General features: G+C 38.1%; 1 protein-coding gene across 1 annotated transcript; it reads left to right on the top strand.

Annotated features, from left to right (window-relative positions):
• The first annotated feature begins 5522 nt into the window (after positions 1-5522).
• LOC137172590 (protein FAM13C-like) lies at positions 5523-24226 on the top strand. The gene is made up of 11 exons (XM_067577098.1): positions 5523-6282; positions 8966-9290; positions 12841-12979; positions 13532-13613; positions 14041-14110; positions 14687-14807; positions 16104-16187; positions 17612-17707; positions 20028-20239; positions 20335-20436; positions 20971-24226. The coding sequence occupies exons 1-11, from the start codon at positions 6069-6071 to the stop codon at positions 21092-21094; spliced, it is 1569 nt and encodes a 522-aa protein (XP_067433199.1). The 5' UTR covers positions 5523-6068; the 3' UTR covers positions 21095-24226.
• The last annotated feature ends 199 nt before the right edge of the window (positions 24227-24425 follow it).

Here is a 24425-nt window from a genome sequence, read left to right as displayed (position 1 = left end):
AAATTACCTAATTTATATAATGGCTTGTTTTATACAGTATTCTTTTGTAAATTCATAGAATTATCCAATTTATCCTTAAGACTGCCCCATCAAAGCACACATTTATGGATGTAAAACACAAAAAAATTATGTAAAATTATATTCAAATTATCCTCCTTTAACACCCATTAATGGTATCTTGAGAGCTTTAGGCTTTAATTGTACGTGATTATCTCATCTATTTACAGTAAATTCCTGGTAAAAAATATTGGTTTGATACTGTACAAAAAATAGGATCATGCGAAAATGGCTTACAAAAACATAATTTTAATAATCATTACCTTATAAAAACATTATCTGAAAGTAATTAAAAGCAACTATCCAATAGATCTACAGACTTTTCCAATTAATGTATGAGATTTACTGTATAGGAATAGTATTTGACAGTAATTACAAGCAACTATCCAACATATCCATCTGACACTCTTCTTCAGAGGGATATTTTTTGTAGCTCCCTCAATTTGTTTTGTGCATTGCATTGTGGGAGAATATTATCCATCAATAGCACACACAAAAATAAATCAAAAATCAATTTTGTCCCTTTTCCATTATGAACACACTAAACATTTAAATCTGCTGTATACTGAATGAGTGATCCAACTGTGGTGAATGATGAATGAGCAGAATACGCTGAATGAAACTTAATGACTCTTTTGTCCACTCTACTGCTGTGTTTTTTAGATATATATTGTATAGTCTGAATATACGTTCATATTTCTATGAACTAATTTTACGTAATTTTTCTGTGTTTTACATCCAGAAATCTGTACTTTGATGGGGAGTTCTTGTGGATGGATTGGATAATCCTATGAATTTACTAAAGATTACTGTATGAAAACAAGAGTCTTCATTTAAATTAGGTCATTTTAAGGTATTTCTGCAATCTTTTTCATTTTTTGTGCAGATTTATACACTTGTTTAACATTCTAGCAATGTTTTATAGATATGAGATTTTCTTTTTATTTTATAATGTTTGGACTGTAAAAATGTCGACAATGTCCAAAGTAAATATCTGTATTTTTAAAATAAATCTCTGTAGAATAACCAAAGATTTTTTACTGTTATTTGACAGTAAGTGTTTGGCAACTTTTGCAGCCAGACTTTTTACCATTTTTTTACGATTTTTTTTTTTTTTTTTACAGTGTACTCTATTGCCCAATGTTTTAGATGCATCTGTATACTTCACATATTCTGAATAATTTCCTTCAATGTATTTACTGACTTCATTTTTGACTGTATTTTTTCCTTTTTCCTTCATTAACAGGTTTAAATTGACTCTTACTTCTTCTATGGTGGGACACATTGGGGCTTGACATTTTATCAGCTGTTCTTATCTCATTGACTTGATTCTCTACTGTCCAACTAAAACTGATCTTCTTCTTCTTCTGTCATGTTGGCAGTAAAAGAAACAGACTCTGCTGCTATCAAACAGCAGAAAGCCGCAACCACAAACACTGAGATGTTTTCAGGCTGGAAGACACACTGTAAAGATAAAAATGTTGTAATGTCTTCATTTTATGACTTGCTGTGAAACATTTGTGATAAAAGAAGTTAATATTAGCACCAACTTAACCAGCTACAGCACTAAACTATTATATGCACATGAAAGCATCACTGAGCATATAGAAAGTATAATAATAGCAGAGGTGGAAGAACTATTCTGATCCTTTACTTCAGTAAAAATACTCCATTACAAGTAAAAGTCCTGCATGTAAAATCCTACTACAATAAAAGTACAGAGGTATTATGAGAGTCTCAATAATCAACCTCATTGTTCCCTCTGAATTCTGTGTAACTTGTCTGTATACATGTAATATTACTTTACTCTTGTTATTTTGGTAAAAGCTGCAGCTTGTTCTTTTACTGACAATCTTAAAAATAGGTTTGTTTCAGCCCATATATGAAGAATATTCTTTATCTAACTTGTTATCTTTTATTACCTGGCTGTATTGTTTTATATTGTTATTAAACTGAGTCAGGCCCACGGCTGGTAATGTTCTACGTGCTCTGCTGTTATTTCCTGCTAAAAATACAATAAAAAAGGAATAAAGCTGTTTATCGGCTCACGTCTTGTTCTACAGTTTCTGTCTCTTTGTTTCTGTGCTGTTTGAATGTTGTTGGCAGGTCTTTGTGTCAGTGTTGACCTTCCTGTCTCTCCTGCACACGCGTTGCTTTACTTTAAATTCATTACACATGTGAGTGTCTTTTTGTACATGAACTGTAGTTTTTAATGTGCAAGGAAGTAAATGTGATATTTTCCTGATTTTAAGTCCATTCAGTTTTATAAAGGTGTTGAAATGAACTTTATCCACATTTATGAGCAGATTAAACTGCAATAATTTTGATTCTAGTAAACATATAATTTTATAAAACTATAACAGTAGACTGTACTTCCAGAGTTCAGATATGTACAGATATATAATATGCAAAATTATGAAATAACAGAAAATACATTTTTGCTTCTGTCTGAACGTCATGTAAATGTTGTGTGAGCTTTTGTTTGCAGCCGGAAGTGAATCCTTCTGCTACTTAAAATTAACGTGTAGTTCATGAAACAGGCCACCAGGTGTCAGTGTTCACCTGTACAAGGAAGGACAGGTATGATTCTCACTAAAAGCATCTTTGATAACTTTATAGATGTCATTCATGTAACAAGATATTTTTCTAGCAAGAATTTAGTGACCAAAACAACCTGTTCTGTTTCATATGTGGAGATTTTTACTCCAAACGTGTTAAAACTTTTCAAATAGTAAAAGTTTATTTATCTTTCCTTAGATACGGAAACCTTGTCAACATATGACGGCCTGTTATTAAATCTACATGGTATACTGAGAAATTCTTGTTACATACAGCACACAATAAGCTCCAATAAGCTGATTAAAGTGCAGTTTTTTTCTGTTTAGCTTGTCGGCCATGACAGAAACTATTAGAGATATTAAAATATTCAAACATATTCAAACAATATCTCTCTCTCTCTTTTTTTTTTCTTTTTTTTCTTTTTTTACAAATGTCTTTATTAGTTGCTGATAAACAAGGTCTTGTAATTTGTAGATTTTAACACTTAATATGTTTACTTTTCTGCAAACATTCAGACCATGAAAAAAAATTCGTCACCTACCCAGAAAGAATAGAGGACAATGCAAACTAACAATAAACGTACAGGTTATATTAAATGAAAGTCCTGCTTGATAATTAAATATGACGAATTTATCTAAAGATCCAAACTGATTCGGAAAATATTTCTATGTCGTTGTAGGAAGATAAACGAGGAGCCACATCCCAAACCGCTGCCAGACGCCGACCTGCACTGATAATAGATGGATGGATGGATGGTTGGATGGATGGTTGGATGGATGGATGGATGGTTGGATGGATGGATGGATGGTTGGATGGATGGATGGATGGTTGGATGGATGGATGGATGGATGGATGGTTGGATGGATGGATGGATGGTTGGATGGTTGGATGGATGGTTGGTTGGATGGATGAATGGATGGATGGATGGATGGATGGATGGATGGATGGATGGATGGATGGATGGATCCCCCGCAGCAGAAACGATAAGTGTGTCTCCCCACTGAGAGAACTGTGTCTCGGCAGCGTAACTTCATTGATTATTTAAATCTCTGACTCACCGACAGGATCTGATGTTAATTGATGTTCTGTGTTCTTCTACACATCGAAAGGTTTCACACACAGTCCAGGTTCTTCCTGATAAATCCTGAGCGCCATCATCTTAAAGATTTACTGTAAAGTTTAGAGAGGCTGCTGTCAGTAAATACCAGCAGACAAAACTAACAGCTGTAGTTATAAACAGGACAGAGGAAACACAATTAAACTTTTAGCTTCTGAAATAACATTTTTTTTAGACAGACAAGCGAAAAACAAGTTGTGTTTTGGTTTAATTTCTATTCCAGTTGCCGATTTGAAGACGAACACGGGAGAAAAAAAAAGAAAAGAATTGTTTATTTGTTTTATGCAGTGAATAAATACACGACAAAATAAACTGACAAGATTTTAAATATGACTCAGGAATTTAATCCCAAAACATCCACTTCTGTTCTGAGATTTTAACGTTAACACTGTTTTAACCTTGATATCAGACATATTTCATAAACATGACCAGTGGCAGGTTGTACTGAATTTGGAATAATTAACCGCAAACAGGGGGTGTTGTTTTTCTGAATAATGTGTTGCGTCAAGATTATTTTCATACTGAATTCATCCAAAGACCCCAAATAACTGACCAGATATTGTATTTGGTGTTTGCCCGGCAGTTACTGCTGCTTCTTGAGAAGATGTGAGAGGATGGGCTGGGCACAACCAAGTCTGACAATACAGAGCATTTCATCAAATGCTGTCAGTTTTTATCCAGCTGTTAGAGATGTTAGCTAGATCTTTGGGATGTCAGAGGGGATGTGCAGTGAAAACAGTATCTGTATTTGTATCTATATTTGTTGAGGCAGCAAAATTATTTATATTTATATTTGTATTTGTATTCGAATAAAGGTGGAAATAGGTGTAAAAATCCAGTTTTTGTTTTTATTATGCTTTTAATTTTAGGATACCGGAAGGTCTCGTCAACACCTGCTGATAGACGTAACAGCGGAGCAGAGGAGAGACACTGAGATAGCGATGTAAACGACCTGCGTGCTGCTATTTTACATGTTTTTTTCTTCTTGAAAACATTTTTTTTTTTTTTTTTTTAATTTGTACAAAATAAATGTTTGTAAAAAAAAAACACTATTTGTGCTTTGCCGAATAGTGGCACACTGCTAGATGTTAGCCAGCTGTTAGAGATGTTTTCTTATTTTATTTATAATATTTCATTCAGTTTTTTGAGTTTTCCAGACTTCTGTTTATCAGTCACATCAGAGTGTTGAATATTATTATTATTGTAAAATAATTAAAAACTGTATCTGTTATAGTTAGTGTGTCGTACTCTGTAGTAGCCACATGACGTCACAAACTTCAGCTCCATCAATAAATAAATAAACTGCCAGTAAGAAAAGATGATTTCCCAGTTTGGAGGAGGAACATGACCTCAACCCGAAACTCATGTCACACCGACACACACGGAAACCTGAAAGGATGTGAAGGGGTTAACCTGCCTGAGGGTGTGTGAGGAGAAGCATGTAGCTGCTCCTCCTCCTCCCTCTTTCTTCTCCTTCTCCCTCCTCCTCCTCCTCGTCCTCCTCTCTCCTCCTCCTCCTCCTCCTGCTGCTCCCGTTTTTATGAATGAGATGTAACCATACACACACACACACACACACACACACACACACAAACACACATACAGTGATGTCAGCAACAGGCCCCTCCCCCACCGATGCGGGAAAAACCTCACGATGAGAAAGAGAGAGAGAGGCGTCCTCATGTTCCCCACATGTCTCTCTCCCATCACCCCCCTCTCTCCTCCTCCTCCTCCTCCTCCTCCTCCTCCTCCTCCTCAGAGCCAGAGGATGAGTAATCCAACAAGGGGGGTGGAGGGGAGCAGTGTGCATCATCATCATCATCATCATCGCAGAGTGTGCAGGACGAGAGGAAACCCTCCTGCTCTCCTTTCACTCAGTCATACAGGAGCAGGCTAATTCCTGGACTAAAAACATGAGAAGGGAGAATTAATATTTCTAGAAAAGCACAGGTACAACACACTGGAGCTGGCTAATTCCTGGATTGCCGAGGGATTGAGAAAAATAACTGACTAATTTTTGGAATAGCTGGAAAAGAAGGCGACATCATGGCTGGTGTCAGTGGATGGTGCCAGGCTAATGCTTGAACAGGAGACTGTTTGACTCTTCGTTTGGATTGTGAGAGCAGACTACTCCCTGAAATATCCATCCTATGTCTTCCTAACAAACCAGATATTTCTTCCACATGGGGTGTTTCAGAGGCTGGGACCTGGCTAATATCTGGCATCCTTGATCCATAACAGCAGCTCACTGCTTCAGTAACTGGACAGTCTTCTGTGTTAGAAGTCTGTAACCTCCTCCTGGGACCTGGTTAATCTCTGGATCAGCCTGTTTGGCATGTTCTGCTTCTGCCTGCAGAGTTCCCTGCTGAAGCTCCAGGCGCTGGAGGTGGAGGGGGGTCCCTCACTGGGTCCGTCCCCGGAGGAGAGCCCCCCTGCCCTGGGCAGTAAGGAACAGAAGAGCCCCTGCAGCCCGGCCGAGCTCGGAGGGAGGGAGGGGAAGACGCTGGCTCTCTGCCACAGCATCCCTGCCGATGAGAACAGCCCACCAGGTAGATACACCTGTCTGTCTGTCTGTCTATACCTGTCTGTGTGTCACTGCTGGTCAAATCTAATCCTCACCTAGCGTGTGCATTAACACGTATAGTAAACCTTCAATATCATTGGCTGCTAATAGCCTACAAGGATCAACCTCTATTGTAGTCTGGTCCGATAGGATCCAACGATTGCAGACGTTGTGGTCACATGCTGGTTGTGTAAATGCTTTTCCATGGTTACGAAGAAGTACGTATCAAATGACTTGATACCTGAACACATTTGAGACTGTCGACACAACAGGTCGTAATGTCAGTCGCCCAAAAACAATCTATAGTTAGTTTGAGTGACATTAAAATAAAATAATAATAAAATAATTTACAAAACTTAACTTTCCAATGGAATTCAGTCCAATTTTAAATCTCCATTAAAGCCTCATGTTTCATTTGTCATATCATTTAGTGCCAAGTGATCAATCGATCATGTGAGCCTGAGTGTGACGATACAAACTATGTTGTACTTTAAAGTTCAGAAACAGAGGAGTCATGTTATGTGAGATGCAGCTGCTAGATCACTTTCTTTATTCAGATCCCAACAGTTTGCTGTTTGAGGTCTTATTAACCCACACAGTAAGTATATGTGCTGTGGGCCGTATGGCATCAGTGTGTCTGTAGAGTCTGTTTACTGTGCACAGCACGCCACCCGCCATGCAGTGTGAGCGTGATGGCACGCCACCTTGTTGTTTCCCTGAGCGTGTTGTTATTTATAGCACGAGTGCAGAGGTAAAACAAGTGAGACACACTGAGTTACACTCGGCTGCTTCTCTGTTGATGCATCCTCAGATTTTAGATTTCTTCACGCAGGTCTCATATTGGATTTTACGTCTTCTCAGAGCTTCGACCAAAAAACTGACAGTATTTGAAATAACAATGCTACAAATTTTTATTTTGTCAAATAATTAACTTTTTTAACTTAATTATATTCTTTAGAAATGAAATGATCAACAACAATTGTAATAATCACTGAGACTGCAGACTGAGAGTCTGCAGTCACGCTAACAGCTCTGTGAGACTGAAGCTAAATGCTAACATTAGCATGCTAACATGCTAATGTTTAGCAGGTATCAGCTGAGCTGATGGGAATGTCTTTTGTTATAGTTCCTTTAGGTGGATCTAGAGGTTGCTGTGAAGGTTCTAGAGGTTCTTCAGGTCACTGTAGTGGACCTTTAGGACATTCTATCGGACCATCAGCAGGTTCTGGGAGTCTAGATGATGGAGTAGTCACTGAGAATGTCCTAGGGGTCTTTCTGGTGGTTGTAGTGGTTCTTTAGGTGGTGTTAGAGGTTATAGTGAAGGTTGTAGTGATAATTTAAGTGATTCTAGATGTCATTGAGGAGGTTTTAGTGGACCTGTAGGTAGTTCTGGTGGCCATTGAGGAAGTTCTGTCAGCTGTATTAAGATGTTGTATTGGTCATTGGTCGTGTTCTAGTTGTATTTTAGGGGGTTCTACTGATCTTTGAGGAGGTTCTAAATGTCCTTTTGATGGTTCTAGCGGCCATTGAGTAGTTTCTGGTGATACTTTAAGAGATGCTAGAAGGTTCTTGGGGTCTATTAAGATGTTGAAGTGTTCACTGAGAAAGTTATAGGGGACATTCTGGTGGTTTTAGTGGTTCCTAATGTGGTGATAAATGTTTTTTTTTAGAAGGTTTTAGTAGGTTCTGGGGGTCTATTAAGACGTTGGAGTAGTCAATGAGGATGTACTAGGGGTCTTTCTTTTGGTTCTAGTGGTCCCTAATGAGGTTCTAGCACATTTTGGAGGTCTATTAAGATGTTATAGAAGTTACTGAGGATGTTCTAGGGGACTCCTAGTGGCCATTAAGGAGATTTTAGGGATCCTGGTTGAACACTTTTGGGAGATTTTTTTTCAATTATCATCAAAACCCCAAACGAGGGGACATCTTTTGGAAGAATGACCAACATTTAAAGCAGAGACGTTGATAAGGACTATTTGTGTGAAATAGTTGCATCAGTTTTCATCAGTTTCATCACTTTGCATGATTCATTGACAGTTTTGAGCCTCGCTGCTTCCTGTCCTCGCTGACTCATAAGCTCTGAGCTGTTTGTGAGAACAGAAAAACAAACTGACGTCTGCTGTCGAAGACTCAGTTTCAACAGCAGCTCGACGCAGAGATTCAGACTGTTTAAACAATTTATACTTCACATAATTGCACTTTCTCTGTTTGCATTACATGTCACATTTCTGCTATAATGATCGAGAACTGGATTAGCTTAATAAGAAAGTTCTCATAAAAAGGTCCAACTTACTTGTTGTTTCCAAAACTTTCAACCACATCCCATGACCTTCCTCAGTTATCACTGAACAGTGGTTAAGATGTCCAACCATACATAACCACCTCTTATCATGTGACCCAAATGTCCAAATTTAGCTCATGTGATTGCAACTAAACAATCTCCATGACGACTGAGATACTCCATCTGCCAAGGAAGGCCATAACATGTGGTTGAAAGCACTGGAAAATCCCAGATCAGCTGTTTGTCAAGCTAAAATTAATATTCAAACATGTCTGTGACTTCATGTTGAAATGTTTCCATCCGCTTGTTATCATGTGCATTTTATACTTTAATTAAAATAATTATGGTATATTTATTTTATTTAATGGAAAATAACTTGTGTTTGCAGAGCTGCTGACAGTGTTGACCAGACCTCCACAGTCTCCCAGACACCAGCCTTTAACCGCCATCCACCCCGGCCAGCAGCCCCTGACCCCCGATGGACCGCTGTCCCCCAGCCCTCACCACTCCCCTTACTCCCCCCAGAGGAGCAGCCCCGGGGGGGAGGGTGGAGGAGAGGGAGGAGCGGGAGGAGAGGGAGCTCTTCTCCAGCTACTGGCGGGCGGTCCCAGCCCTCTGCCCTCCCCCCGCTGCTCCAGCCTCAGCCACAGCCTGAGGTTCAACACCGACCCTGATACCGCGCCATCACCGCCATGCAGCCAGCAGTACATACTGTGAGTCCACCTGTCTGTTAACATGTCTGTCCAACTGTCTGTCGACCTGTTTAATGGTCTTGTTGGGCCTAGACTTTGAACTCAGGACCCCTGAATTGGAACTAGACCATGAATTTGTTGGCTTTCACTTACGACAAAACTTAAGACTCGACTGTCTTGACTTAATACTTGTTGATCTTGACTCTATGACCTTGTCTTGGAACTTAAATTAGGGCTTGTTAGTCTTAAAGTGGGTCTACACTTGGGACCAGTTGGTCTTGACTCAGAACTAGTTGGTCATTAACAGCATTGCCAGATGGAAAATGTTAAAATATCCCACCAGAGGCTTAAAATTATCATATTTTGAGGGAAAATTATCGTACGTGAGTCATAACCAAGAGAACAAATAGGTGTAAATGTGTAATATCAGAGAACAGTCTGCTGCTGCAACACCTGCTACATTCACAGACACACTATAAGGTCCCACTTTGAAGATTCACCAATATGAAAACATCTCTAAATTACTAATGTAAAAAACATGTATGTTAGAAGCTATGTAGACAGTGTGATGTTTAGACGTTGCTCTGGACATCTGGGCTACTGTCCAATTTGTTGTGTCTTTCCTCTCCGCTGTAGATGTGAGTTTTAATAATACTGAGTGTCACAAAATGATCTAATTATCGTACATTATGGAAACTTTGGAATTATTGATCGTACATCATGCAGTAGGCAAAATTATCGTACAAATATGATAATTATCGTACATCTTGTCGGTCTTGACTCCGGACTTTCAGATGAATGACATCAGATTCGCTCGTCGCCATGGCAACACTGAACAGTCTCCTGTCTTGTCAGCAGCCTCAGGATCAGATTGTGTGACACTTGTGTTTTGTGTCCCTGCAGCAGTTTGTTGTTTGCACTTTGTTGTGAATGTGAGTCAGACGGGAGAGAGAACACACAGTTCACATGAAGTAAATCTCCATATAGTCCCATATAATTTTATAATCAGTGAAAAGGGTTTAAAGGGAAACCTGGTGATCACCCTGCTTGACTCAGGTCAGCTCTGGTGTCTGTATGGTGTGAAGTCTGGTTGAATCTCTTCTCCGCCTCCAACCAAAGTAAATCAGCTCCACAAACATCCTGTTACATGATTTCTGGGTAAAATTAAAGTATTTTTAAAAACAGTTTGTTAAATCCTGTCAGAGTGCAGCTCTGAAGATGAAACCGTCTCTGTTTGACCTCTATCTGTCTGCTGCATTAATACATCTTATATAATCCATCCTTCATCATCTTGTCTTCTGTTTTCTGGCCCACAGCCTGAAGCTGATGGTTAAAATGTGTTTGTGACCCAGTTTATTGTCTTCCTGCTTCCTCTCCACTGTCTTTAATGTTTACTGAAGGAAAGAAATGATCTACTTCCTGTCTCTGTCTCTTTTTCTTTATCTAATGTTTGTTTTTATGTTTTTTGAAGTAGAACTCTGGTGATGTTCTATACCTCTCTTCTTGTCAAAAAATCTCATGAAAAACCAACAATGAATTCATCTACTAACAAGTATTGTTATTGATAAATCTCATTTCATGAGCACACACACACCGTACTGCAGCCAGAAATACTCACTAGTAGGGGTGTGCCCGAATACAAATACATTATTCGGCAAAGCACAAACAGTGGGTTTTATACGAATATTTGTTTCATACAAATATTTTAAAAATTATTTGTTGGGAGTGTTCCCCAGAGATAAAGTTGAGCTACTGACACAAGCAAAGTCTCCATGAACTGTTGTTCCCCTTCTCCTTTCCACAAAGTTAGGTTGTAAAAAATAGGCAATAAATGAAAAATGCAACGCAAGAATCACCTTTGAAGTTCCTCCCTACATTTTACACGGTATGCTGTCTCTGTGTTATGGGTGTACATATAGATAGGTCTGGCTGCAATGAGGCGATGAGTAAAGTTTTAGCTCAGTAATCGTAATAATTTTCTAAAATTAAAAGTGTCATAAAAACAAAAACAGGATTTTTAAGCCTCTTTCCACTTTTATTCGAACACAAATACAGATACAAATACAGATACTGGGATCCCTGCACATCCCAACTCACTAACACCAAATGTTTAATCTGCCGATAAAAATAGTCCCCAGCAAATGAACCACTTCCGCTGTTTGTTTGTTAAAAACTAGTGACCAGCTGAAATGACTGAACCTATACTACACTATATATAATATATATATGTGAGCTGTTTTTAGAGCTCTTCAGTAGAAACCAATGAGCTTGGAGCTTTAAAATCGACTCCCAACTAAACTTTACATACAGTAACGATTTAAACTGACAGGAAAAGAGCTGATTTATATAAAAAATATCCCAAAACTACAAATGCTGCAGCCAGATCAATGAGCCTTTGGTTCAGAGTTGTGTTGGGTGTTTGGACCTTGTTATAACAGCTTACAGGTTTAGTTTAAAAATGTAAATTTATATTTGTGAGATGTTTTTAAAGATTTATGCCCTATAGGAACCAGTGGGCGTCAGACAGTATTCAAAGACAGACTAACAGCAGTCAGACTTGTGCTTCTATTGTAAATCCACTCACAATTAACATTTATGGTAACACTTTATTTTACAGGTGTCTTTATTTTATACTAACTTCCAGGATATTTTGTGAGTAATTTGCAGGTATTTAACGGTTCATTTTAGGACATTTTACAAAGAGGATGGTGCAATTTGGCACAAATTTTAACAAAAAAGGAGAAAAAGGTGTTAAGTTGGTTTAGTTGGTAAATTCCCTCTCATTATATTTGGGTTCATACTTGTGACTCTTAACAATTCTTTAACTGATAGTTAATACTCAGTTTTTAGTGTGTAGTTTTATGTGTCAAACGATATATATTAACATATTAGGTTTTTTGATCGGTTCCTAAAAATAGCTGCTGTGTAACTGTATTTCTTTGAAATGGTTGTATAATCTGGTAGATTAGATTGTGCTCATTATAGAGTTTTTAAGAAACAACCTGATAATTGCTAATATGTGAACACACTAAACACTTAATAACTAATCCAACTTCACCTTCTTCTGTTTGTAATGTTTGTTTTATAATTTGTAATTTTTAAATTGCACCACTGTTTCAGTAAAATGTCCTAAAAATTAACCCTTAAATACCTGCAAATTACAGGTATAAACATGAAGGACCTGTAAAATAACGTCTTCAAATCTTATTAACTTTGCAATAATTTCCAAATTGACCACCAGGACTTTTATTAGAGAGCTTGAATTTAGAGACCAGAATGACTCGTTGAAAACAATGATTGATTTGATATTTCTAGAGAGACGTTGAGGCTTTTTGGATGGCACTTTAAGTTATTTCCGCTCCACTTCCATTCAGTGGAGTTTTAAATTTTCTTTGTCTTTCTTAGTAAAAACAACAAAAGCTGTTTTTTTGAAGCTGAAATACAAAGAAGTGATTAATGTCAGAATGTCCTTACAGAGAACATCACATGTTTTTTTTTCTCTCAGTTACAAAAGTTTCATGTTGAACATGGAGTGAGTCTGAACGTCGTCTGTCTTCCTGTCTGCGTCCAGGTCTCGGGGTCGGGACAGGACGGAGGGATCAGAGGACGAGTGTCCATCCTCCGTCTCGTTCCTCACCAGACAGATTCAGACCCTGAAGAAGAAAGTCCGCAGGTTTGAGGATCAGTTCGAGCAGGACATGAACTACAAGGTAAAAACAGCCGCGAGCAGAACTTCAGTCCAAAGAAGATTCAGACCAAAACCAAACTGAGACGCATTCAAGTCCAGGAAAGACAACAAGTGGCCAGTTCATTTGCCCTGAGCTGAGTCTCAGCCTTCATCCAGAAAACTCATAAATATATATATATATATTTTTTTTTTTTTTTTTTTCAAAATGTATTAATTAAGTGGTATATTAAATGTTACTTGGCAGATTTTAAGGGGTTTTTATCTCCCAAAAGCACATAAACCCACAGATAATACCTTAATATTCTTTAATGTGTTAAAACCTATTAATTTACACAGTAATTCAATCTCAGAATCGGAATATAAATCCCTCAAAGTATCATAAAGTTTTACCTGGAAACATTTTACACACAATCTTAAATTAATCTCAAACGAGTTAAATAGTGTTAATGGTGTTTAAACCATCTTTTCTGATTGAAAAATTGGTTTATATAACTTTTGTTCAGTTCTTTTGATTATTGTGTGCAGATGATGATGATGATGGTATCATGTTGTGTTTGTCTCTTTGTGTCTTCAGCCGTCACACAACGATAAATACTCAAACCCAGAGATGGTCAGAGTGATGAATGAACTGGCCAAAGCTCGCAAACAGCTCAAAGGTAAAAAATAAAACCATCACACTGATGTTACTGTCTACAAGTCAATATGTGAAACCCAAAACACTGACTGTCACCTCAACAAAGCCAGTTATTAAACCATCAACAGAAGAATGGTAGGTTCTAGATGAACAAAATACCAACAGTTCTGGATCCTGGATGTGAAATATTTTAAAGAAAATAAATAATAATATTTAGCAGACTGTATTTCTCTCTAGACTTTTTTATTTTATCTTTTTCCCTCCTTTTTAACCTGCTTTTTCTTTTAAGTTGTTGTTTTCTGTTAGTTTATTGTCTCATTTCTGTAATTGCTTTTTAAGATCATGTTGGCAAACTGCTGCAAGGAAGTTAAAAGACATAAACAATTTGAAGGATTTTGCAGCCTTGGTAGATGTTTGCAGGTTTATGTGTTGGTGTGTCTCCTCTGCAGAGCTCAGACTCAGACAGTCGCTGTTTGAGTCGAAGGAGCCGGACGGTCCGGAGAACTCAGAGATCTGCAGGTAAGGTTGTTCAGTGTTTTGCACTGAAACTGCATCCTCGAGGTCTAATAAACGTGACGAATACATTTAATTCCTCATAAAACATTTGCAACAGTTTTTTAAAAACATTTTGAAACCTGCATAGTTTACATCTGTGTTTGCTTGTTAGCAGTCTGCTTCTTCTTCACTGCCACAGAAAGCATTCAGCCGTGTTTTTCAGTCATCTGATGAAACAGACACTTTGTTTTTAATCGATAAAACTTTCTTGAACAAACAAAAGTTTGGAAAATAAAAAGGTGCATTTAGTTAGGTATTATTCATTGTTTTCAGTTATGCATCCAAAACTGAAAACAGGTTTTATGATGTAAACAGCACAAAGAAGTATTAAATAAACTGTTATAACATGTTTGTATTGAAACGTGAGAATGAAACAGATCCTGCATCAACGACATCGATATGAATCAGTCTTCCAACAATTTGTGATTTATTTATCCAAACATTTCTGTAGTTATCTTATTCTCCTTTTTTCCGCTGAGCTTTACAAATCAAATGTCTGCACACATCAGGTGCATCAGTCAGTGTAAATGTTTCCTGCAGGTTGGCCTCCGGCCAGCAGGCGGCATCAGAGCACAAAGCTTCGCTGGAGGAAACGGTGGAGTCTCTGTTCAGACGACTGAGAGAGAAGAGACAAGCTCTGGGTCTGCCTGACAACATGAAGGTCGGTGTGTGTATAGAAGTGACGCTGCTGCTGCTCTGTAGTCATGGTAACCAGTGATGTACAACTCTGTTTAAGAAAAGCTGCTTTTATAAGGATGAGACCAAGTAAAACATGAACAAAAGTAACAATAACAATCATTGTTCTTTACAAAAAAACAAGTCAAACATTTAAATCTTTAACTACAAGAAAACAGTTTAAATCCTTTGATCTATAAAACTAGAGCTGCAATGATTAGTCAATTAATTGATTAGTTGATCGAAAGAAAATTAATCTGCAACTATTTTGAAAATCAATTCATCGTTTTGTTTAATTTTTAAAGAAAAAAAGACAAAATTCTCTGATTGCAGCTTCTTAAATATGAATATTTTCTGGTTTCTTTCGTCTCTATGACAGTAAACTGAATATCTTTGTGTTGTGGACAAAACAAAACATGTGATGACGTCATCTTAGACTTTGAGAAACACTGATCAACATGTTTCATCATTTTCTGACATTTCATGGACCAAACAACTAATCGATTAATGGAGAAAATAATTGACAGATTAATTGATGATGAAGATCGTTAGTTGCAGCTCTGCATAAAACAAATAATCTGTAAACCTCTTAGTACACATAGTACAGTTAAATCAAATTTTACTGTTTGCAGAATTAATGAGAGGATCTTGCACTTCCTGTTACTATACTATACTATCATATTATGTTTCTAACACAAATGGTGCAGAAGCTGCAATACGTTCAGCATAATACATGATTTAGAATATAAAAATAACACAAAGCCGTCATCCTTTGCTAAAAAGAAATCTAATTTAAGTGTAAAGTAAATCAACAAATCAATCAACAAATAGTAACTGATTATTTTTAACAGCCACAAAAATAATCTGAACTCTTTACATTATTGATCAGGGTAACACAGAATGAGAAAACTGGAGAAATCTCCACAGAAAACAACAAATTCTGATCTTACATAACTTCCTGGTAAACCACAGAGTCCTGGAAAAGAATAAATTTGATCATTGATAACTTTGAGGTCAAATAAATATGTGATACAGCAGCTTTAATTCTTGCATCCAAACCAAACTCTTTTTATTTTTTATCCCTTTTATTCCAACTTTCTATTAATTTGCTTTCTCTCTTCAGTTCTCTGAGTGCATATGGCGCCCTCTGGTGGTCATTTAACAAAACAGTTGTCAGCATTATTATTACATCATTACTGAGGCTGTGTGTGTGTGTGTGTGTGTGTGTGTGTGTGTGTGTGTGTGTGTGTGTGTGTGTGTGTGTGTGTGTGTGTGTGTGCAGGAGATGACTCAGGCTCAGATGGTGATGGAGAAGATCACTCTACAGAAATGTTTGCTCTACTTTGAGAGTCTGCATGGCCGACCGGTGAGTCCGACTGTTTTTACCGCAGACTTCATCATGTGAATGAAGACACAGCGCCACCTAGTGACCATGTAACAGGAAGAGACAGAATTTAATGCTTAATACAGTGGTGGAAGAAGTATTCAAATCCTTTACTTAAGTAAAAGTACCAAAACCACAATGTAAAAATACTCCATTACAAGTAAAAATCCTGCATGAAGGTACATAAGTATTAGCAGCAAAATGTGCTTAAAGTAAAAGTTCTGTGATATCAGTCGAGTAAAGGAAGGAAGAAAAAACAAAGTTCTGCCACAAATTTTGCTTCATTTTTCAGTCTTTTTTCTAATCTTTGCTCTTTGTGAAATATTGGAAAGTTTTATGTCTTTGGGCCTCAAACAATTATTTATTTGCTCAACAACTCAAACATCTGTAACATGACAAGGAGCCACAACTACACACAGGGATTACACGCCTACTACTGAGTACTACTGATTTAATCTTTAACAATTTGTTGTATTATTTCATGTAAAATGTTCACATGAAAAGTAACTAAAACTGTCAAATAAATGTAGTGGAGCAGAAAGAACAATATTGAGTGGAAGTAGCATCACTTGGAAATACTCAAGTAAAGTACAAGTACCTCAAAACTGTACTTAAGTACAATATTTGAGTAAATGTACTTCGTTACTTTCCACCACTGGATAAATTTAGGTAAAGATGTCATAAGATACAAATAAAAATGGTTTTAAATGTTTCTTTTTATTTAGGAGTGTTAGCTGGTAATATCATCCTTCAAAAATACAACAAAAGACAGATTTGTATTTGTAAAACCTCATGAATAATATCAGCTGATAAATGACAGAAACAGTCTTACATCATCCTGCTTAGTGCATTTACAAAACAAACAAATTAAGGGGAATCTGATAAATAAATATGTATTTATGCTGTGGCTTGTGTGAGGAAATGTATATAACAGTATCCAATTTTTTAAACGCTCAAATATTAATAATAATACTGGCCTCAAGATCCGGTTCATTCTGGCTTTAATTGATGTTGAAATTTATTATTATGATTATTATCTTTAGTCCTCCCACACTGTAATATAGAAAAAGAGTTACTACGATATATAAAACACAGCAGAGTCCTTAAATCTGTGTAAAAATGCTTGTAATATAATTAAACACAGACTAGTTATTAACATATGAATGTAATGTTTACTTACACATAAACATCCAGATTTAAACAAAAGAATGTTTTTTATTATAGTTTAAGCTTTTACTACTATCATTATTACAGCGATGAATGAACATATGGTTGCTAGGGTGTTGCTAGGTGTTTCTTGTGGTGTTCAGGGTGCTTTTTCAGTTCTTAATGGACACCGAGATGTTGCCATGGTAACTCCACAGCTAAATGACTGTCTCCTGTGTTTCTGTCTGTTTGTATCTCAGGGCACCAAACAGGAGAAGAACCTGGTGAAGCCGCTGTACGACAGATACCAGCTGATCAAACGTTTACTGTGTGCCAGCCCGACTATCACTACTATAGTGAGACACACACACACACACACACACACACATACACAGAAAATGGTGAGTCTTTGTTGGACTTTTTTGCCCTGGGTTTTGCCTCTCAGGCCAAATGGAGGTTGCCCTAAGCCTCTGATTGGTGACGCCTGACAGAAAGCTCTGCAGACAATAATGTGAATGTTTAAATTTAAATAATGTTTAACAAATATTTCAATAAAAAGACATTTGAACATTAATCAAAGTGTTCCTGAGACAATGACTGATTCCTGTTGTTGGGCTATCAGCAATAATTAATGATTATCAAAGATAAACTACATGTCTCTTCATTTTCTGTTTCAGAGAGATGGGAAGTCAGGTAGCTGTTAGCTCTGTCTCTCAGTGGAAGTTGAGAAGCTGACTTCATTCCCATGAACTTAGGGTTGGTTGGGAATTGTTCCAGTCTTCTGAGTGGAGAGGGAGTTAACCTTTCATTATGGGAGGAGTGTGAATCGGAATAACCAGAATCACATTGGCTGAATGACTGTAGTGGGGCAGGATGTTCTGACCTAAGCCTTAACAATTCCTCCTTGTGTGAGCAGAGATCTAACTCTGCTGAGTGCAGGTCTTCTAAATAGCGCATGGCTTTCTTATTGGCCGTCTGAGCCTCATGGAGGAGGCAAGCATTTTGCGCTCTAAGGAAATCTATCTCCTTTTCTAGGACTGGTTTGCTCTGACAGGCGAGGCTGGTTTGTCTGTGGAAGGTCAGAAGCAAGCATAACAATGGGTCTTTGGATGCGGTCTGTGCAGCATACCTGTCCTTGAGTAGTGAGTCCATCTCTTTCCTGCACTCACTGAAATTCAAACTGCTGATGAATTCTGGGTAGCCAGGTTCTAGGGTCTGTGCTAGGGAAGAAATAAATGCTCTACACAGGGGTTCTCCATTGTTGTCTCTGGAACGGAGGGTTAGATTAAACATTTGACTAGTACAACAAAACAATGTGGTTGGCTATGGTGTTGCGTGGCTGACACTTTGTAGTGTAGTTTTGGCAGTACACTACCCTAATCAAACAATGGGGTGGCTAAGAGGGGTAGCTATGGCACTGTCTAGTGGGTCTAGTGGGCACAACAGATTTTAACATGCACTAACTGAGATGCAGGGCAGTAACAGTCAGAGGATTGTTTCTTAAAGTTGACTCAGGCTGGAATGCATGGCAGTAACAGCTAGAGGATAACGTCTAAGTTTCACAGGGCTGTGGCTCTATCTCTATTTCTTACTCGGGTTGGAATGCATGGCAGTAATAGCCAGGTACAAGCTCTCTATGTGTCGCAGGGCCAGTGGCACACTGTGTTTTAATAACAAGGGGAGCACTTGAATTAACAGCCAATTCTGACAGCTTCACTAGATTGTATTGAATATGTGGTATTCGAATGCTGAACCAAAATTCTTACACTTCCTACAGAGTAGGTTCGACCTGAGTGGCTAACAGCAACAGCAATGTCTTAGTTTAACACTAAAAGGGCTTAAAGTGGTAGTTATCAATAACTAGAATAAGATTTGGGTTACCAACTGCTTTAGCTAAAATTGATTTGAAAAAATCAAATCTCACAACACTTCACTTGTTTGTAAGTACAGCTTGATATCTACTCCTGTGGCAGACTAGTTGTTTTGAATATAAAGGCTTTTGGATAGTCTAAAGGTTTTAGATTCCAAAATTTTGGTACTGGCCAAACTTATGCTGAAATTAATGTTGCACAATTATGAATGATTGCCAACAATACTCTGCCTCACACAGGGCACCATTTTGTTGGTTCCTGGCCTCAAGTTTGGCTATCAGCAAAGATAGCAGCTGGAGGTGAAAAAGAGCAAGGAGCTGGAGGAGAAAGAGGAAGAACTCTAGTTTTGATAACCTGGATCCATGGGTGGAGTTTCTTGAGGATTCCTGTTGTTTCCTAGTCTTGAAACATGTGGTCCGCTAGTGAGACCCAACACTGTTGATTTAAACTACATTTCAGGCTGAAGGCTTTTGCTTAATTTATTTTATTTGTATTTGTTTTTAGGAGCATTATTAATTCTTCTGTTATGAAGGCACAAAGACTAATTGTCACATTAATATAAATATTTGTAAATAAATAACATTCACGTTTTGTCTTGAAGAATCCCAGACTTCTTGCTTCCCCACATTTTTCTGAAACCAAACTTAAGCACTTCAAGCTCTGAAGGATAAACCTCATGTTTTGTAAAACAACTTTTCCTGTAGCGCCACCGTCTGGACAAACTTTTCATTTTTATCTGCACCGCTGCTGAAGATGAAAGAAAAGAGGTTGTGTCTCACATGTCATGGCTGATTTTGTCTCACAGGAAGAAGAGGACGGTTCTGATGAAGACCCGATGAACTTGATGACAGTCGACGAACATCCCGTCCCACCTCCTCGCAGAGTGACCCGGCCCACCGCCGGTGAGGAGGACAGCGACCGGGACAGCGACCCCGCCTTCGTGTCCCCGCTGGATGAGGTGAAGGCCGTCCGTCAACAGCCTGCTCTCACTACGGCCAACCTGCACGAAGCATCCAGGTTCTAACAGTCTTTAACCTAAACCTCAATCACCACTGTACTGGAAAAATACTTTGTTTTTACCTCAACATCTCCGCTCTCCTCTATCAAACCAGGTCTCAGCTGCTGGAGTGTCTGCGGGAGACAAGAGCAGAGAAGAAGACGCGGCGTAAAGCTCTGAGAGAGTTTGAGGATGAGTTTTTCCGTCAGACTGGAAGGTGAGAGACAGACCTGAGGAAGAAACTGAGCATCACTGAGAAGACATAATATTACCGGAAAACAGTCGTAATGTTTAGAGAAGAGAGTTGTAATTTTTGAGGATAAAGATGTATTTTTTCAGGGAAAGAGTTGCAATATTTTATGACTAGATAATTTTTCGAGAGAAAAAAAGTTAATTTCAAGAATAAAGACAAACAGTCATAACAGAAAGGTCTTTATCTTTAATCTTTATCAGAGTTAACATTTGTGTTCACACAGTCAGGAGCAACAGTGAGTGATTTCACAGACACTGCAGCTGCTAAACTGTAATTAATTAATTTGTCCGTCTTTCACATTAGTTTTTATTCAACAATGAAAAATGTAAAACATTTCATCATAGTTTTTGTTTGACTTGTTTTTGTTGTGAAAAAAGGTAAATTATATTTTTTGTCACAGTTTTCACTCTGCTGCACTCTGAGTTATAAAGTGACATTACAGTTTTTCTGAACTTCTAGTTTGTTGATTTACACTGAGATGTTCTTATTTCCTGACAGAATCTGCCAAAAAGAGGATCGAACTCCCATGAAGGAGGAATACCAGGAATACAAGCAGCTCAAGGCCAAACTCCGCCTGCTGGAAGTCCTCCTCAGCAAACAGGAAGTCACCAAAACCATGTGAGAGGAACCAGATTCCTCACAATATCTCCTCCAGCCTGTTTTTAATGTTTCTGTGAACACTGGCCTCCTCAGAGAAACTGTCTCCATCTCTGAAGTGAACATTTGTAGAAAACTGTAAATACTCCTGCAGAGTTTTATGAGTCTTAAAAAAGAGACCAGACTCCCCTCTGAACCATCTGTAACCAGCGTCCTGCAGTGTGTATTTATCTTCCTGCATCTTCGGGTCTGAATTATTTTTTGTACAAATGCATTTATTATTCCAGTCTGGAGGGACGAGGGTGTTTTTAAGGGTTAAACTCCAGAGTTAAATCTGAACATGTTTTCTTTCACTCTTGGACATGTGTTTGATTCAGTGGACCAACACATGTTTTTCTATGGGACTCAGTGTGTGTGTATGTGTGTGTGTGTATGTGTGAAACTGAAAGCACTTTAATCTGTCGCTGTGGTCGTGGAGGACAAAGCCGAGAGCTTTATCAACGGCTCCCCGCATGTTTGGACTCTGCAGTGTTTCGAATGGAAAACTAGCTGAACTTTAATTCTACAAACAGACCAAAAACTGCAGCGTGGCGTCTGAGGATTGAGAATGAAACATACGGTGGCCCCTTAGGACAAAATACTGGACATACAAAAGCACAAACATTAAGAGAAATGTGCTTCAAATCAAAAGATGCTACAAAAGTGAAAACACAAAGATTAAGCGTGTTTCAGACCTGTGTAGTTTAGTCTGGCTTAATGGGATTCTGGTTGGTGTTCCTCCTCAGTTCGATTTGATTGGACAGATCGCAGAGACCCTTTAGAGGAAGTGGTCTCAGTCTGTTCGTGGTGGGAACGTGATCCGACCTCCATCTGACCTGCAAGTTTGAGTTTTAGTCACAGAATGAATCGAGGTCTGATCCGGACTAATAATCAAGCACCTCCTCCCCCAGACACATCTGACCAATGAGAGAAGAGAACGTTCTCATCTGGCTTTAGTGATGCTTTTTAGTTTGCTTGGATTTTTCTCTGTGTGAAAAAAAAACTGAACAAAGGGGAAAACACACCAAGTTTATCAAGAGGAAACACAAGAAACACGCAAGAGGAATGCAACAAAAACCAAAACACATACAAAAGCTAAACACAGACCTTAAAGGACACATATTCTGCCCATTTCCAGCTATATATTTATATTCTTGGGCTCTACTGGAATATCTTTGCATGATTTACAGTTAAAAACTCCTTATTCATCCTCTACTGGTCCTTTATGCAGCCCCTCAGTTCAGCCTCTGTTCAGGCCGTTTTAGCTCCTGTCTCTTTAAGGCCCGCCTCCCGATGAACCCACCCTGTTCTACAACAACACGTGGAAACACCTTAGCAACCACCTTAGCAACAACCTTAGCAACAGCCTTAGCAACCAAGGCTTCAGAACGGATGGCTGTATATGAGCATGAGCAATGAGTCGACGTCAGCTCATCAGCAAGGTAGAAAAAAGTTGCAAACGAACCATTCGGTGCAGGTTGAAGCCCTGACTTTCGACTTGCAGGCAGCATTTCTACATACGTTCAGCTCAAGTTTTGTAACTTTGTCCATGTTTAGCCACAAAAAGCAGAAAAAACACCTGCAAAAAGACTCGATAAACAGGACGTGCTCCTGACCACTGGGGGGAGTAATGCGCTCTTTGACCTCAGAGTGACAAAGGTACAGGAGCCTTGTTGGACAAAGGGTGGGACGAGTATTTGCTGCGTTTCTCTTTATGTTTGTTCAAGTTTGTAGAATTTTTCTTAACATTTGAATGCTTTTGAATGTGTTTTGTCCTCAGAGGCCACCGTAGAAATGTATGTATAAAGTGGAAATGTGTGGTACAGAAATGCAATGTGCAAATTATTAACATACTGTATGTGAAGATGTTCTTGAAAAGAAAAACATGGACTGATGTGCAAACATGCATAAGTATTTATATCACAGCACTTTATGTTAAAAAGGGAATTTATTTTTATCCAAAGTCTAATTAAATTATGCAATATGATGTGAACTTAGATTGGTGCATTCCTGCTGTAATGACATGTGAACAGATGGAGATATTTGCATGTTAGCTGAAGATAAATGTGTTTCTCCTGAATGTCAGAGTGAGACATGACAGAGAAGGGCTTCAAGCTGCAACGCTCGACATGCAAACGACACAAAGCAAACAAAATGATACATGAACACGTTTGAGTGTTTTCAGTATTCTGCAGTGAATAAAGTCTTACTGTGAGAAGTTAACAGCAGAAACTACCGCTGTGTGTTTCAGATTCAGTACTGACATGAAGAGTTTCTATTTCTAGTATGTAACATTAAGATAACTGGAGTTTAGATCTTCTGTTTTACAGAAACTGGATGATGAATGAATGGATATTTTGAAGATTAAAGATCTGAGTCTGCTTCAAACGAAGCACTTGTCGGATCGTCTAACAGCATCTGAAACCTCTCCGACAGTGGAGTCGGGGTCAGCTGTGTCTGACACTAGAGCTGATTAGTTATCAACTATTACATTTAATCACCAACTATTTTGATAATCAATTCATTGTTTTGAGGCATTTTTAAAGAAAAAAATCTCTGATTCCAGCTTCTTAAATGTGAATATTTTCTGGTTTCTTTAGTCTCTATGACAGTAAACTGAATATCTTTGGGTTGTGGACAAAACAAGACATTTGAGGACGTCGTCTTGGGCTTTGAGAAACACTGATCCACATTTTTCACCATTTTCTGACATTTTATGGACCAAACAACTAATCAATTAATGGAGAAAATAATGAAAATAATCGTTAGTTGTACCATATCTGATACTTTTCATAACTTTTGTGTGAACTAACATTGTTGTGCGACCCAGTTTGTTTGGAGCAGACGTGGTCCAGTTAGCTCGATTGCTAACTGAGGAGAAATGTTTTGTGTATTCCTGACATCTATGGTTAAATGTGTTTCCTGTCTCAATAATTCCCGCTGAATCTTAACAGACTGACTCTCGATGCCCATCAGTGTCAATGTTTTTACCTTCTTCATGCTCGACAGTTATTTATGGATTTATGCTGTGATAAAAAATGTTCCTGTGTCGTGCAAGTCTGGTTTGCTTGACGAATTTCTATACAGACAATTTTAAAATAAATATTTTTGCTATTAACACGTTTTTGTTGTGTTTGTTTATCATGTTGGAACCAACGCAGCATCACTTTTTACTGAGGATTACTTAAGAGATTAAAGGATACAGGAACGTTCAAATATTTCAAACTGATGTGTAAATTAAGGAGGAAGTCATTCATTATCTCATTTAACCCTTTTACTTTTAAGGGGTTTCATTTTAGCCCTTTTGAGAAACCTTT

The sequence above is a fragment of the Thunnus thynnus genome, chromosome 20 (assembly GCF_963924715.1).
Source record: "Thunnus thynnus chromosome 20, fThuThy2.1, whole genome shotgun sequence".
Taxonomy (NCBI): domain Eukaryota; kingdom Metazoa; phylum Chordata; class Actinopteri; order Scombriformes; family Scombridae; genus Thunnus; species Thunnus thynnus.
The sequence above is the reverse complement of the archived record's forward strand: the minus strand, read 5'-3'. Positions and strand labels throughout refer to the sequence as shown.